Source organism: Apteryx rowi, unplaced genomic scaffold (assembly GCF_003343035.1).
Source record: "Apteryx rowi isolate R43461 unplaced genomic scaffold, aptRow1 scaffold_132, whole genome shotgun sequence".
Taxonomy (NCBI): domain Eukaryota; kingdom Metazoa; phylum Chordata; class Aves; order Apterygiformes; family Apterygidae; genus Apteryx; species Apteryx rowi.
The window spans coordinates 1643074-1659071 of record NW_020447553.1 but is presented as its reverse complement, the minus strand read 5'-3'; the positions used below and the strand labels follow the sequence as shown (position 1 = coordinate 1659071).

At 38.2% G+C, this 15998-nt stretch overlaps 1 protein-coding gene across 11 annotated transcripts in view; it reads right to left on the bottom strand.

The window, feature by feature from the left end:
• Positions 1–386: 386 nt before the first annotated feature.
• The window catches only part of NFYA (nuclear transcription factor Y subunit alpha), a 16378-nt gene continuing 766 nt past the window's right edge, over positions 387–15998 (bottom strand). Inside the window, exons 1-10 of one of the 11 annotated variants that reach the window (XM_026056528.1) lie at positions 15711–15979; positions 13405–13524; positions 11601–11687; positions 9149–9295; positions 7687–7818; positions 6942–7047; positions 6242–6408; positions 5296–5469; positions 4815–4916; positions 387–4015 (exon numbers count right to left, since the gene is read on the bottom strand). In XM_026056528.1, the coding sequence (XP_025912313.1) occupies positions 3962–4015; positions 4815–4916; positions 5296–5469; positions 6242–6408; positions 6942–7047; positions 7687–7818; positions 9149–9295; positions 11601–11687; positions 13405–13479 (1044 nt within the window). In that variant the 5' untranslated portion in view covers positions 13480–13524; positions 15711–15979 and the 3' untranslated portion in view covers positions 387–3961. Of the gene's footprint in view, positions 4016–4814; positions 4917–5295; positions 5470–6241; positions 6409–6941; positions 7048–7686; positions 7819–9148; positions 9296–9393; positions 9418–11600; positions 11688–13404; positions 13525–15710; positions 15980–15998 lie in introns of those variants that run through there. The other 10 variants (XM_026056531.1, XM_026056532.1, XM_026056527.1 and 7 more) reach the window with 10 other exon arrangements.

Sequence of the window (15998 nt, the reverse complement as noted above, 5' to 3'; positions counted from 1 at the left end):
CCCTAGAGCAGCCCCCACCCAATGAGCATTCACAGCTGGATGTCCCGGCTTCCCTCAGCCAATCAGTTTCCACCACTCACTCACCAGCAGGCACACCTCAATGGCGGAACTGTTGCCTCAGGCACCACCTCAGGCAGGGCAGCCGCCATTTCGCGGCTGAAGAGCGACGGAGGAGAAAAGAAAAAGGTACCTACTGGCCTCTGAAGGACGTCCGGGCCCTTCATCATGGGGCAGGAGAGCAGGCAGGGGTGCCCAGCCGCCCCCTTCCACTCCCTGGGGCAAGGAAAGGCGGCAGAGCTGGAAGCAGCGCCTGCTGGTGCTGCCCTCTCCCTTGGCGCCGCTGCTTGACTGGAAAGAGCAACAAGACTGGAAAACAGAGCTCAGGCTGGTTCTCAGTTTATAAATTTTTATTAGCTGGATAGTGTACACAGTACTTACAATTGCATCTATTAAAGACCAAAATACACTTGAAAAAATGCATCATATAAAAAAAATTATAAACTTTTAACTATATACAAACTTTGCCTTACATTACGTAAATCTCAGTACCCCCCCCACTCACAAAGTAAGAATTTTTTTTTCTCTTTTTTTTTTTTTAACATGCAAAGCTTTGAAGTCATTTAGCATCACTTGAGGACCATTTCCCACACCCCATTCTTTACACTTGTATAAAACTGGTTTTTGATAGGTTCACTGCTCCAGCGCTCTCTGGGTCAATCGACCATGTTTTTCATTCTCCCCAAGCCCATGCTTTTATTCTCATCACTCTTTTACGCACATCCAAAGTGGAGTTTTTGCTCAAGTGTAGCCAATCCACAAAGAACTCTCATTTAATTACTAGAGATTTGAACTTGGTGATGTTTCCAATTTTATAAATTTAGCCAAGAAAAGAAAGTGGACTTTTTTGGTAACATGGTATTGACTGATATCGCCAATCTCACCAAGCAAACACTACTTTTAGAAGTGAATACATGTAACCCAAAGTAAATGAAAAATATGACAGTAGCACTCAGGCTTTCACATCACTATTGAAAGTATTACCGATAAGACTTCCTACATAACACAAATCCATAGGTCTTAATACATATTCTACAACAACAGATCAGAGAACCTATATATGAAGGGCTTACTGGGAAAAAAGTTCTAGATGTTTTGAAGAAGTTTACAGGTTAAGAAAACAAGTAATTATTCAGTTAAAAAAAAATTCAGAGCAATAATCTCTGCTTCCCTAACTTCCAACTGTCAGAGGGGGGTCTTCAGGACAGAGATTAGCTGTCAGTTGAAGAGCAGAAATGTCATGGAGAGGCTGTCTTATTCCAGCACAGAAATACTCCTCCAGCACATGAATACTCTAGACTGACAAAATGTACAGATGCTCTTAAAAAGTATTTACAATAATGCTGTAAATTCAACTAAAGCAAAAGTTTCGTTATTCCTTCACTAGAAGAGAGCTACATTTTTCCTGAAATGGGTGACCTCACAAGAAATGCTAGGTGAGGATTTCATAGTCGCCAACTGAAGAAAATAAGCACCATGCTCTAATTGGCCAAGTATTTTAAGGCGGAAGCAACCAAAGGCACCAAAGATGCCAGCAATGCAATGGAGGTAACCAAATGCCTTTTGACTAATTAAAAAAAATCCAACAACTTAAAATGTAAGATTTGTGAACAGAGTATTAGATTACTAATATAATTTAAGACAAAATAGAAAGGTTCCTTTACCTGCATATAAAGAACTAGGCTTCCACCTCCTCCCATAGCTGCAGGTGTCACTTGTGTGTAGAACAGCTGCTTGCTTAGCTTTAAGTCGCAATGTCAACTGTGGTAATGCCAAGAACATGAAACTAAAAATTTGGCAGGGGACATCCTGAACTTAATTTAGAAAATCCAGCTGCCTAAATACATATGCCAAATCTGCATTTCTTTGTACTTTCAATGGCAAGAGTCTATGTACTTTCACAGATGGCCGACCTAACATTGCCTTCCTTAATATCTAGGCAGGCATACTCTCCCTCCCAGAATGCAGCATCAAACATTCCTCCCTGTTTCTGCTTCCTCCTCTTGCATTCCTTCTCATCTGCTTTTACTCTTTTATGTTTAGTATTTGTCTTTTACCTAAAGTAAATAGAAGTTTGATGGTTCTGTTTTTTTATACCCTTCCAGCCTTTTATCACATACTATTTTTTCCTCCATTCTGTATGAACTGTAACTTTAGCCATAAGCTTTCAGTGAATGGAAAAAAAATATTACCAGTATTCTCTCCCTCCTATCTTTCTCCAAGATGCATTTGCTTTGTCACTTTAAGCAGGTTTCACTGAATTTAAATTAGCCTTGCCCCTCTCTGGCTATCTTCCTCAGTAAAACATCTCCCTCTGCTACTTTCCCTTTTCAGGATCATAATCGCATCCCTCAATCACAAAGCCTGGCCATGCTTCCAAGTCCATACTTAACTGCAGCGATACAGTTTTAATTGCAGAACACAAAAATTGAAAGAGATGGGACTACAGCATGCAGGTGATATATAGCCAGTCCACATAACTCAGTCAAGGTGGGAGGAAATGGACATGGAAAGATGCACGTATCACCTGTTAGAAGGCTTAAAGAACTACAGGCTCCATTGCCAAATTTCAAGTCAGTAAGAATGGGCCAAGTTTGAAATATGTAATTAGCTACTGAATTAAAGATAAAGGTATGTTTTGCCAAGGTATTAATCCAGAAGCCACCTAAAGGTAATGAAAAATGCCTTTTTAAAAAGCAAGCATTCTCTCCTCATTCTTTAAGTGCCACTTTTATCTAAAAGAGGGTATTCTGTAAAAAGCCTGAAAGGTTCATCAATACCTGCCTTCATTTGTTTAACAATTCTTCAATTACATCAGGATGAGCTGAGCTGAATTGTCCTGTGTTTCTGTTGTCATGAAAGAATCCCTCACTCTGTGCAGGATCAGAGAATTGCAGAACTAATATCAGGAAACACAGTCACAAAGATGGTCAAGTCCTATCGCTCTGAGATTGCAGATATTATTTCTTTTGGGGGAACCAAGCACTGCACTGGCAAGTTAGAAAGAAGATTAAAAAAAATTCTTTAGAAGAGACTCACTTAGAAGTTTAGATCCTTTTTATACTAGCATCTGCTTTTCTTCCAGAGTGTGTGTCAATTACTGGCAATAAACATATCAAAAAACACCTACACAGATTGCTTTTTCCAATTACATTTTTATACTCACATCAATGACCCTCTCCCCATTTATTCCTTGGAACGGATATGCAATATATCAAGTCTTTTAATAATCTTGAACTATTTCTATCATTTTGACTGGATGGCTGAACTTTTCCCAGAGAAGAGCTTGCTGTTTACATATTTCACAGGATGGAGCTTAAAAGAACCCCCTTCAGTTTTGCCAGTTTCAGAAGTAAAAATGCAACAGCAATGAACAGTTCAGTTGATAGTAAGTCCAAAGTTGTAAGAAGTGGATGTAAATAACAAGTCTCTACTGGGAAAACAAAGCACTGTGGTGAAGCCATGTCAGTGCTGGTTGCTATAAACTAGATTATGTCTCTGTACAGAAGGTCCATAACTCCAACAGGTCTTTGCTGGCCCTGCTTCAGCATGCCAGAGTTATTGCTGATCACCAAGTCAGTGGCACTCTCACCTATGGCCAATCTTAATGCAAGAGATGTTTTTTTTTAAAAAAAAAAAATAGGCATGAGCAGTCAGACTTTGAAATCCCTGCGCTGGATCAGAAGAGTACACCAATGAAGTCATTAAGTTTCTATTTGTTGAATCCACTGCAGTTAAAATCTCAGCCACATACTGAAAAAAGTGGTGTTTGTTCTGTAGAAAAGGATAGGCTGTGATGTGGTGATTGTCCCATTGAAAGACTTGCTTGATACACTGGTAAGGTAGGACAGACTTGTAGGAGGGACAGGAATTTTATTCAGTTATTTTTTTCTTTAAGCAGTGGTTAAGAAACTCTTATCATCTGTGTCATTGCTTCTTCATTGGTCTGAGATGGATCCTACAGATACAAAATACATACAATGTTGTAACTTCAGCATTTTTCCATAACAGCACAGAATCATGCACAACTCCCTTTATCAAAAAGATACCTCTACTCCCTCCCTCGATCTCTGAACATGTCACATTTTTAGCTAGGTTTTATAGGTGAGTAGAAGAGAATTGGGTTATATAAATCTTAATAGCTCCTAAGAATGTGTTGTTTCTGCTATTTGGGAAGACCTAGTATGGACTGATATGGTATTTGGGAAGGATTTCACTTCAGAATAAGAAATTCATCTGTTAAAGCCATAGGAATACTTTAAAGCACTGATGGACAACAGCATTTGCTATTTCTACTCTGTTATGTTCCCTCCTTTGAAAACCTTGTACTTTTTACTTAAAACAATATGCAACTAAGAATCAAATATTCACATTTTTTAATTTTTCATCAGATGCAAGATAAGTTGTCTTTACCTTTAATTCAAGTCCTAAGAGAAGACGTTATTTAATCAAAAAGGACGAGCTGACTGTATTTCTTAGGACAAACAACAAATATAAGCATTCTCTATTTGTAAAACAAAATGAATACATTTCTATTAAAGTTACTTTAATCTAACTGCTCGAGGCAAATAGATGCTTGCTCTCTACAAGTAGTAAGAGATAAGGTTTCTTTGCAATGCCTGAAACAAATCCAGGTGCAGAGAGGGACAAGGGCCAGCAATCTAGCGCAAAAGAACAAAAACAGTAGAAAGACAACCCTAAAGTGTATTATGAAGAACTCAATGTGTCAGCTGTCCGAAGAACAAAGCTCTGCTTACCTGCATATGCGGGCTATCTTTTTCCTTTGGTGAGAAGAAACGTCCACCTTCTCCCCGCTTCCTGGCCATGGCATGACGATGTCGAGATTCATGCAAGTATTTCTGTAACAATATGGAAGAAAAGACTAATGAGAGACCAGCCTACTATTTCAAGTTCAGTACTTCCTATAGATGAGAACATGGGAGAAGTTCCTGACCACTGAAAAGCCTGCCCAGTGTTTCCAGTAAATGCCTTTTTGCAATACAATACATATACATTCATACATATATATTCAACAATTAAAAGCATGGAAAGCAAGCAGGACCGCCACTAAGGTACTTAAAGGAATTACTCTGATGTAGATTATGAACAAAAACAAAACAACAAAAAACAAACAAGAAAAAAAAGAACACTTAGATTCCAATCCCCATTTTTCCACCAAAGGTTTTCTGTGTCTTTCTCATACAGCAACCCTGTATTAGATCTGAGTTACAGTCTCACCCTTCTTTCTTTGGGAATTTTTCCCTCGGCTTCAAGCTTAGCACGTGCCTGCCTCCTCTTTAGGATCCGGTGATACTGCTTAGCATTTACATAGAGTGGCTCTTCTTCAAGCATTTCTGCTCCAGGCAAAGGTATTCTCTGGATAGCTGGCACTGATCCAGCTCCAGGTACCATCTGTATAGAGGAGAATGTTTTTAGTACCTGTGGCTCAGAACATGAAGTGCATTCAAAAACTACTAAATGCAAGAGTAAGCTTAAAATGGAAAGTGTATACCTTTTGTTCAGATAATGCAACTCTAAGTTAAAAGCAGTAATAAATTTGGTCTCAAACCACAGAATAAATTTAAACAAATCAATTACACATAGCTTGTGCTTGCTTTTTCTGGTAATGCTAACATATCAATACAATATACAGTTCAATGACCACATTACTGCTTCTTGTACAGTTAGGCATAGAAGATAGGTCCATCTCTTCCCTTTCTGTTTGGTTATCAGTTATTTCATTTATATGATTATTTCCAAGCATTTCTTAAGCAAATACAACTTATAGAACTACTGACATCTAGTGGAGATGAAAAATAAAATTCAAGTTAAAATGCATCTCATTATAAAAAAATAAGAATTTGCTGAAAAAGCCTTCTTAAGAGTCACAAAAACAAATACTAAGGCATCCTCAAAAAAGTAGTATTTTATTCAGTCTTTTCAAACCTCTGCTTACCAATTAACAGCTTATCTTAAATTTCAGTTTCTAGATTTCTGAACTCCATAATCCACAGTTCACACTAGGAAACAGGTCATTAAAGCTGAAAACATATTATTTAAACTTTAAACTAATGATAGCTACTAAGAAGAATGGCCATATTAAGCCAACGCGGATCTCAAACAATGGTTTGTGCACAGACATCTTAAAGCTCAACCTTTAAACAACAGAAAATTAAGAACATACCATAACCATTCCCCCTGAATTGACAACATTTCCAGCAACTGGTAGCGTCACCGTCACAGTCCCTTGTCCGCTGCTGGTTGTATTGGTGTTGGCTCCCGTCTGGACAATTTGTGCTCCAGCCAAACTGGCTGCTGGGATGGTGATCATGCCTGTAACAGGGACTGTAACTTTAAGAAAATAAAACACAAAAGAAAAAAAAACAAAAACACGCACACAGAAAGAAGGGAACACCATTAGTCCCACTTCCATTTTCACTCATTCACCCTTCCATAACATGCAAAAGGATTTAAAAAAGCATTACAAATTATTAGTTGTTACTACTTATTACATCATCTGGTCCTCATACTTAAATTTTTTTTTTGAATTTTTGTCATCTGAACAGTAATCCCAGCCAAAGATAAAAGATCACATATTCTAAGGCTCAAAAGCAAACTTAAGTGCTTCTATTCTAATAGCCCTTGCCAAAGAAGATTTTTTTCAAATTTTTCTGGGGAAAAGAACTTCAGTATTCAATTTAAAAGCTGGCTGAATAATGAAAACATTTCTTCTTCCATTCACTATGCCAACCTTTGGCATGACAACAATCATAGCACTGTCAGCACTGCATCTCAGTTTTTTCCTTGACAATAAATACAAGGCAGTAAAAACCTGCAAAACTGATATTAATAGGTCATGATCTTTTTCACACTAAAGCTCATACCTTGTTGAAGAATGGTTCCATCAGCATTAACTGGCTGATAGACAATGGTCTGGCCTTCAGCTGTTTGTGCTACCTGCTGCCCTTGAACTGCTATTTGTTGCTGGGTCTAAACAAAACAAACAACACAGTAAACTTACAAATTGCTTATTTCCCAAATTTTACAATTCCTGTAAATTACACACAGTGTTTAAGGTGTTTCAGGCATGTATTTCTTTTGCTGTATTATCAGCGTAAAGAAATAGGATGGAACACAAACCAATCGAACTGTAGATGAAGTACTTGAACAAACTTATTTTAACAGTGTAGTATTTAATATATATTAAAAAAAAAGTTCTAGGTTTTGTATCTCACTACGCGTATGTTAAAGGAAGGACTGTTCTGCTAAAAAATTTAATTTTGGTCCTGAACAGAAGAATCAACAGAAAACCAGGTATGACTAGATGATTTCATAAAATGTGGGAAGTATAAAATTAGCAGTACTTCATGTCTTTAAACTTCAACATATAGACAAACAGCCATGAACCAATAATACAGAGAAACACAATTGATAAAAACATGCAGTCTACTTATTCTGCCCCAAACTTATGTGTGAAAACACCACAAAAATATTAATTTTATTCTGAAGTTCTCCTCAATATTAATAAATTCTTTTTGTTTTCCTTTTTACTTAACCACATCTTAAGTTATTTGTCAAGTTTCTCTTCCTATTCCTCTCAAGAAAATCCTTTCATGCTGGTGCAGTTACCTGTGTCTGGCCAGCAGTAACTGCAGTCTGTGGCTGCTGTATAATGATCTGCTGGGTCTGGCCCTGCTGCCCCTGTACCTGCACAGCCTGCCCACCTTGAATCTGAATCTGACCTGGCTGGACCAACTGAATCTGTGGAAGAAAGAGTCAGAAAGGAACATTAACTATGCCTCTTGTTTCTCCCTCCTTGGCCTCAGCATTACCAAATCATCTCCGAGGACGATTTACTGTTGCCAAGAAAAAGCAAGCACTGCTTCTTCTCTTTTTCCATTTTAAACTGAAAAGAGTTCTAATTTATTCCTCTCTGTGACACAGCAATCACTGATACAACAGCAGGCAGGACCATACAGAATAGAGGAAATATAACATGCTAGTGTCATCATGCCCTAGCAGTTCTCCACTGCTTACACAATAAAACAGTCAAAAGAAATTAATTAGTCACATGAAACTAGGAATAATAATACTCAGGTCAAAGGAAGAAAAGAGGACTAAGATTTAAGGTATCTATAGAGTGTTAATTATCCATCATACAGAAGTATCCATATATATATATACACACACACACGTGTATACCAAATAATTTATATATATATATATATATATGTCTTCAATAAATAAAAATCATCTTCAGCTTTGAAAAGAAGTCTTTCCACTAATTTGAAACATTTCTTAGATTAAAAAAGAGGAACTGAAATATGTTTTGCAGCTTCTGCTTAAAAATAAAAAAATAAAAAAAAAAACAGTTACAAGCTTTCCTCCAACAGACAGGCTGTATAGAACCTAACACAAAGAATATAGTCTTTCAACAAAGGAAATATAAACAATCATTAAATAAGCCTCTCAAAACACCAAGACATCATGTGCCTTCCTTGACTGTGCTGAACTTGATTCCTAAATCCCATTCTCAAATAACTGAAACACTTTCATTATGACACTACTATAGTTTGAGGAACACATATCGAGCACTTGCTTAAGTTTAAAAACTGTCTATTAAATAAATGTTTCAAAATAATTATTTTTAATGAATCCATCATATATCTTTCGAAACCATTACTTTCTGTGTAATGGGAAAGTTTAAATTCAGCTCCAGCCATCATATATTAGAGGAACTCCAATGCAAAAATTATTTTCAAGAAACTTTCATTAAAAAAAATCTTTAGTGAGCCATATAGTGTAATAGCCATTTAAATGCGCAAAAAAAGCTCTAGCTTTATTTTAATGGATGACTTCATTTAAAAGGTTTGCACCATCCCATAAAAGAAAAAATCAAATACAAAAATAAGTTTAGTTTAATTTTTAACATGCAGCTCACTGTGACAGTTCCATAGCTGGAAAAAAAAAAAAATCATCTTTGTCCAGCCTATTTTAACAGTGCTAAGGCAAATATACTCTAGCTGAAAAGGTGAGAACTTCATAGCTCATTCTTTGTGATCTATCTTTAATAAAATTAGAATTATCTCACCTGCTGCAGTCCCTGTGTTCCAGAAACCGGGACTTGCATGATTGTCTGGCCCTGACCCCCAGGCACAGCCTGCACCATGATCGGCTGACCAGTTGAGGTGATCAGCTGACCTCCGCTTACTTGTACCATTAATGGTTGACCCTGGACCTAGAAAACAGGAGAAAAAACAAACAGAACAATGAAAAGAAGCCTGGTGACATGAAATCAGGAACAGAAGTGGCTACTACATCAGGCTAAATTCTTACCTATTTTAATGCAGTGACCAGAGAAACTGAGCAACAGTCACTAAACTGGTTTCATAATCAGCATCAAATATCTTTAATTGCTAAAACTTTCTCCGTGTTATGCTGCTGAATTTTGTAAACTATCTTTTTCTGCCACAGACTAACCAAAACTTCCAAGTCCAATTGCAACAAAACATGAAATAGTCGGATAAACTGTCCAGACACAGTAACTATCTTCATGCACAGCCTGAGAGCAAAGCAAAGTAAAAGAAACTTCATTATCCACAACACTATTATAAATCTTCAATTGGGCTTCTTAATGAGAAAAAGCTCTAAATAAGTTATCCTGACAGAGATTTTGAAGTAGCTTCAACTCCCTCCAATTATATTCTTACATTTCCATTCCCTAACTGATATATAGCATGTGATGTTCTTAAAGAATCTTTTCATGGTTATGAAGTGAAATTATTAACGTAACAGCACAAACTGTAGTTCAGTAAGGAAGAGTCAATGAAGACCAGCAGCAACCACTTCCTGGACCATCAAGGTTTACAGAGAATTTATAAATTCAGCAAGACTCATTCAAGAGTCTCAGCAATCAGTCACTAGGAAAAAGGCCCATGAAATAAACCCCTCCATTTAAAAATCCTTGCCTGCCAAGCCCCAAACTCCCCAAAATACATCTTTGAAAAGACTATGAAAAAAACATACCTCTACAGCTTAAAAGTAAAATGAGTCTTATGAACTAGGCAATCGCTCTTTACCATGCTCTCCCTTATTTGGAAAAAAGAACAGAACATGATAGAAAAGTCACCAAATTCCTGGGTTTTCTACCTGAAAACTTCAAGAGTATGCAATAGCCAAAGCTTACTCTACAACCCACCTTCATTACAGAACACCAATCAAACTAAACATCAGTACAGATTTTTCAGCACATACTGAATTGCCTAAAAAAAAAAAAAAGCTTCACTTTGCACAGGTCAAAACCCATAGTGAATTATATGCCATCATATCTAAGGAAACAAGCATAATGGTATCTCAATAATCAAGGCCATAAATAGAATATTCTGCCTTTACAGGTCACCTAATACCCCTGCTAGACTGTTCGGTTCTGCCACTAACATAATTGGTAGTACTTGTTTTGAATTACAACACAAGTAGAGAGATACAAGCATGCTCATGTCAGCCACAGAGAAGCACAGTCAGCAGTGCAATATCCAATAAGTTGAAAGAAAAATGATAAATTCCAGGATTCTTGTTAATGTATTAGAGCAAGCAAAAAAAAGAAGGAAAGCAAACATTGCAGTATGGGACTAGGAGGCCACAGAGCCCCAAGCAATCCAAGTCAGCCAGCTTTTTCTATTTTAACTCTGAACATAAAAAATGCTGTGTTCAATTTCACATCTGGCAAGACCATTCTAGCCTCCCAGAACTTCCTTCCTCTGAAGAGTTTAAAAAACAAATACACAAGCAAAACCAAAATACCAAGTGAAGAAAGCTCTACTAAATTGCTACAACTATCCAGGGTTTATCAACTCCTTTAAAAGCCTCCTACATGAGCTAATGAGATGAAGTTTGCAAGAGACAATACTTCACATCAAAACAAATCAGGGTTTGAAATAATCTTGCATTTCTTTCCAATTTGTGACATTTACTATTATGATAAAATGACTCTCCTGGATTTTCCTGTGTTGCCCAAATATAAGTAAGAAATCAGATATCTCAATCCCACAGGATCTAATAAGGTCCTCAGTTGCCCTTTTTAATCACAGATGAAGAAGTTTCACTCTTCAGGCTGGTGATCACACACTGCATCTCTGGCTTCTTTCCATGCAGTGTAGATACAAAACTCCTATCACATTGGATATCAGAAATCTCCTATCGTTGAAACTGTACAGAAGTCTGTGGGTTTTATTTCTTGTTCTCTCTGAACTGCAAGATGTTATTTCTTTTTGAGTTTGAGTTCCATTTCAATCACTATTCACTTTCATAATTACAGCAGCAGAAATTCATGAATGCATTAGGGTTTCTGACGTCCATTTGAGATCCAACAAAAAGCTGTAACCTATTCTTCATGAACAAACCCTACAGCTAGCAGAAAAGCACAGCTGCTTTTGGCCACAAATTTTCCTGTCCCTATTTCAAACCCTGGTAGAAACACAGCATTAGATATGGGGTGATGAGGAGAGTCATGCAGTGCTCACAAACACAATTAGAGAGATCACCACTACCTGGAGGGTCTGGACTTGCTGGCCTGAGGCGGATGCCACCTGGGCCTCAGTCTGCAACTGGACAGCAGTGACACCACCCTGCTGCTGGGAATAGGAACAGGAATAGCTTGAAACACGGAAATGCACAGCTCAGACAAGAGACAACCACACTTTGCTGGAAGAGGATGAATTTAAAATTCATACACACTGCTCTTGGAACATAAGGTATGTGAATATGCTTAGCAAACCTAAGAATGGAACACCAGTAAAACTGCATATGCATACTGACAGCTTCAACAACCCTAAACAAAAATCAGTTACAAAGAACATGATAGATTATTTTTCAGAATTTAAAATCTTTGCTTCTCTGTTTTAGAATGCTACCTTTCCATTTATGTTTTCCTTTCACTGTCCGACCTTCTTATTGCGAAGGGGTTCCAGGTTTTTGTCTGACCTGTTAGTCACAATGAAGGCCATAAACTCCTTTATGCGCAGAACAGCAGCACAGATAACTACAGACTAAGCTTCATCTATGTCACCCCCACATCAAAATATTCCACCACTGACCTTGAAGGACAATCTGAGAATTTGAAAGAGCAGTTAAATCTGAAAGCCTAGTCTATCTTTAGCCTCTTTAGTAAGAGTACCAAAATAATCTGTGTTAACTGCGTTAGCATTTTGGGAGATGAAGGACATCTCTAAAAGCTGTACTAAAATTGGCCGATTCAAAAGTTTCTCTTACAATACAACACAGGCTTTGAGAGCACATACTAAAAATTAAACAAGTCAAGGTATGTTTTAACCTCCCTTCTACTTAAAAAATACCAATACAATCAAATACCTTATCTTTGGTCACCTGCTGAAAGCAGTACCAGAATTTTTGACAATTCTTAACTTGTAATTTTTTAACCTCAACTATAATCTTGTTCTTGCTGAAAGAGTCAACTTCCACTAAATTCAGTGGGAGAAGAATGCTGGTCCTGGTCTGTTCCCATCAAACACTCAAACAGACTGATAACAAAGCAAGCACAATATCTTATTACAAATAGAACCCACAGTGTCTCATTCATTTGCATGGCTTAAGCAAAGAAAATCCTCTTGTCCTGAACTAAAACAAACATCAGATGCAACAACCCAAAATTCAGTCACAACACAGCTCATCTGAAAATACCTAACAATACGTAAACGGGTGAAACTTATCAACAACAAAAATATACAAGTCCTTTAAAAAAGAGCAGCTCTACTTGTGTGCACATTGTAACACATGAACTAGAAACCTCGTTTTAGAATGAATGCATCCAAAGTTATAAGTTTTTTTGCAATTCCAGTGATGTATGTTCATTCTCATCCATCTCTAGTAATAGAACAAAGGATTTCAATAAACACTTGTTTTGAGAAAGCTGGAGAAAGCCTCTATTTGCTTGGACAAAATCTATTTCAATTTTTTGGGGGGATCTACATTCTTCCTTGTGGACAATCAACTATTCAGATTAATATTCTGTTCCCTCCATTTTCAAGAAGGATTTGTTATCTTCCTCATGTCACTACCAGTTTGTGAAGTCCCTACTCCACCAAAACTTGGTAACTTACATACCTATAATTTTATTAAATTAATTTAGATTAAAAACACATTTACTCAGACTTCACTGACAAAACAAAACCACTGATTAAGTGACAGAAGTCAGGTAAACACGCATCCAGATAGCATCATGAAGCATCCTGCTGGCTCTGTGGAATGTATAAAAACAAAAAAAAAAGTACAAAAAGGTTTATAGCTAAGCATTGGGAATGCCAGCTCACCCCTTATGATAACTTTCCATACCTGTTGCTGAATCTGTCCAGCCTGCACAACAATTTGCTCTGTGGAGCTGTTACTATTTGCTGTGTACTGCTCCATTGCTCTTCAGTTCCAATACTGTACAGGGCACACCTCAGTCTGTATCTGGCAAGACAAGAAAAAAAGCATGTGATTATTTTCCCAAGGTTTCAAGATTAGCATTATCTTACAGTAACTGAAAAGCAAACCATCTACTGACACTGAGATGACATGCCTTGGTCAAACCACTCAGTAAGAGCCGCTGTTTAATCAAGAACCTATCTCTGTCTTATTTTCATCTAGTAACAGATATTTTAATTTCGGTAACACGTAACTTGACTGAGAATCAGAAGGACCTCAGTCTCAGTTCTGCCAGTAATCTTCAGAAAATCAGATAGTAGCTATGAATCTCTTTCTACTCCATGTCTGTTTTATCTCTTGAGTGTGCATACTCTGGGCTATGGGCAGTTGCCTACTGTGATTGGGAGGGGTCCTCTAAAAAGCTCACAACATACAAAGTTTAAGTGTACAACCAAGGTACATTTCAAGAATTCAACAAGGCTAAGCGAAATAGTCTCTCCTTCCCAACTATGCAGCACTCCTTCCTTGTCTCTCTCCCTTCTCCTCCCACTTTTGTATAATTTGAAAATAGCCAGCAGACTTCTCATTGCTTCCATCCTTTTACTACCTCTCCTTTCTTGGACCCTTGCCTAGACGTATGAAGAACACACTACTGAAATAAAATACTTAGTTCCATTACCTCTTTCTTCCCCGCATTTTTTCTCCTCTTAGTTGATCAACAAAGGAAGAATTCTTACCATTACTTTTAATGAAGGATTTGATTTATGCTACAACTGAAAAAGTACCTGTTACACTAGTGAAAAAGCAGTCTATGACCTTCGTCTTCAAGTTTAAAGCATTAAAAAAAACGGTCCCTTCAGCGTTCAAAGAAATGCATATAACATTTAGTCACAACTTCCACTAACTGTAACAGTTTTTGTGGTTACTACTGTAATGACACCTCTCATACTTCCTGCTCTTTAATTTTAAAATATCCTTTGTACTTAAGTGTCTTGCATTCATCTTAAGAACATTTCAGTTTTTTTCATTGAGTTATTCCTCACTGTGATCTAAGAAAACACACTATGTTTTTACATTTTGTTGATTTCTTGTACATTAACACAAAATATTGTTTACCCACAAAAAAATAAATGATTAACCAGTATGTATCAGGACAGATCAGAAGCAAGTTCATTGCAGGACACATAACAGCAATAATAATGTAAACCTTCTCAATCCCTATCAGATATTTTGTTCAGAATTAAGATGTAACAATACTAACGCTGGAAATCACAAAAATAATCTGAGTCACGGAACAGAAAGGTGCTATTTTCCCGCAATTTTAACTCTATCTTCGACCCATTAGCAACAGTTTTCCACAGCCTGCCAGAATAAGAGGAGATAAATATTCTTTCTGAAGTTGATTCTATCAAGGTTTTCATTGTGCACAGCATAATTAATCTCTTCCCTAAAAGTCTGCCGGCCTGTCAGAAAACTGCTCGCACGTTTCATTCTTTGTGAAAGCATTTCAGTAGCAAGCGCAGGATGCCACTAAATTATATTGGCCAAAAGTTCCCTGGTTTCCCTAACACCACAACCAATAATTAAGTGCAGACCTACTTATATTCAGGAATACTTCTTCTCAGACCCCCACATCAAGCGCCTGTCTTGTTTATTTAAAATACTAGTAGCACTGCAATCCTAACTCTAAGAGTTGCAGGTAATCACAACCACAAGTGGAAGATTTTACATGTGCTGGATCGCAGTCCTCCACAGGATTATGTTTCATTCTCTTCATTAAAACAGAGTGAGAGTTGCTCTATCAAAGTTAAATTTTAAAGATCAGTGATGCGCTTCAGTGATAGCACGCCCCTCCCACAGCTGATCTCACTAGTGAGCTCCCCCCCACACGCCTTAACGCCAGGCCCTTGTCCGCACCAGGCATGACTTAGTGCTTTAGTTCCATCAGCATATATATATTCATCTACACGCCATCCTAACAGCGGCTACATCAACAGCTCCTGACACGGATAAGCTGTGCCAGAGCTTGAGTTAGCATGAAAGCATCATTTTAAACTGTGCCACACCCTGAAGCAAGGTTACTGAAGTGGCAGAAGTTTCTAGGGCAGATCTTCTCAGCCCACCTCTGCAATCGCTGTCCTCAAAGGACAGGACAGTGGCACAAAGCCAGCGACAGGGTTTCACTTAAACAACAGCACAGGCAGGCCACAGCCTTATCTCCTGCTGCTCACCAGGAGACAACACGAGGTCCCTGTATTCCGTTCCTGACCTCCTTATCAAACTGGCAAGTCAGGGAGGTCACCCAGGGACGTTTTTACTTTATTGCGGAGCCACAGACGGAGGATTTTCGCTGCGGGCAGAGGCCGCGCAAGGGCGGACAAGGCAGTGCCCCGCAGCCCGCCGAGGGGGCGCAGAGGCGACGCCGAGGCCCCTCGCTCCCCCAAAGAGGCGGTTTCTCCCGCGGCGGGAGCCCGTGGCCGGCGGCGTTTGGCGTCCAGGTGTCCTTCGCGACCGGGGGG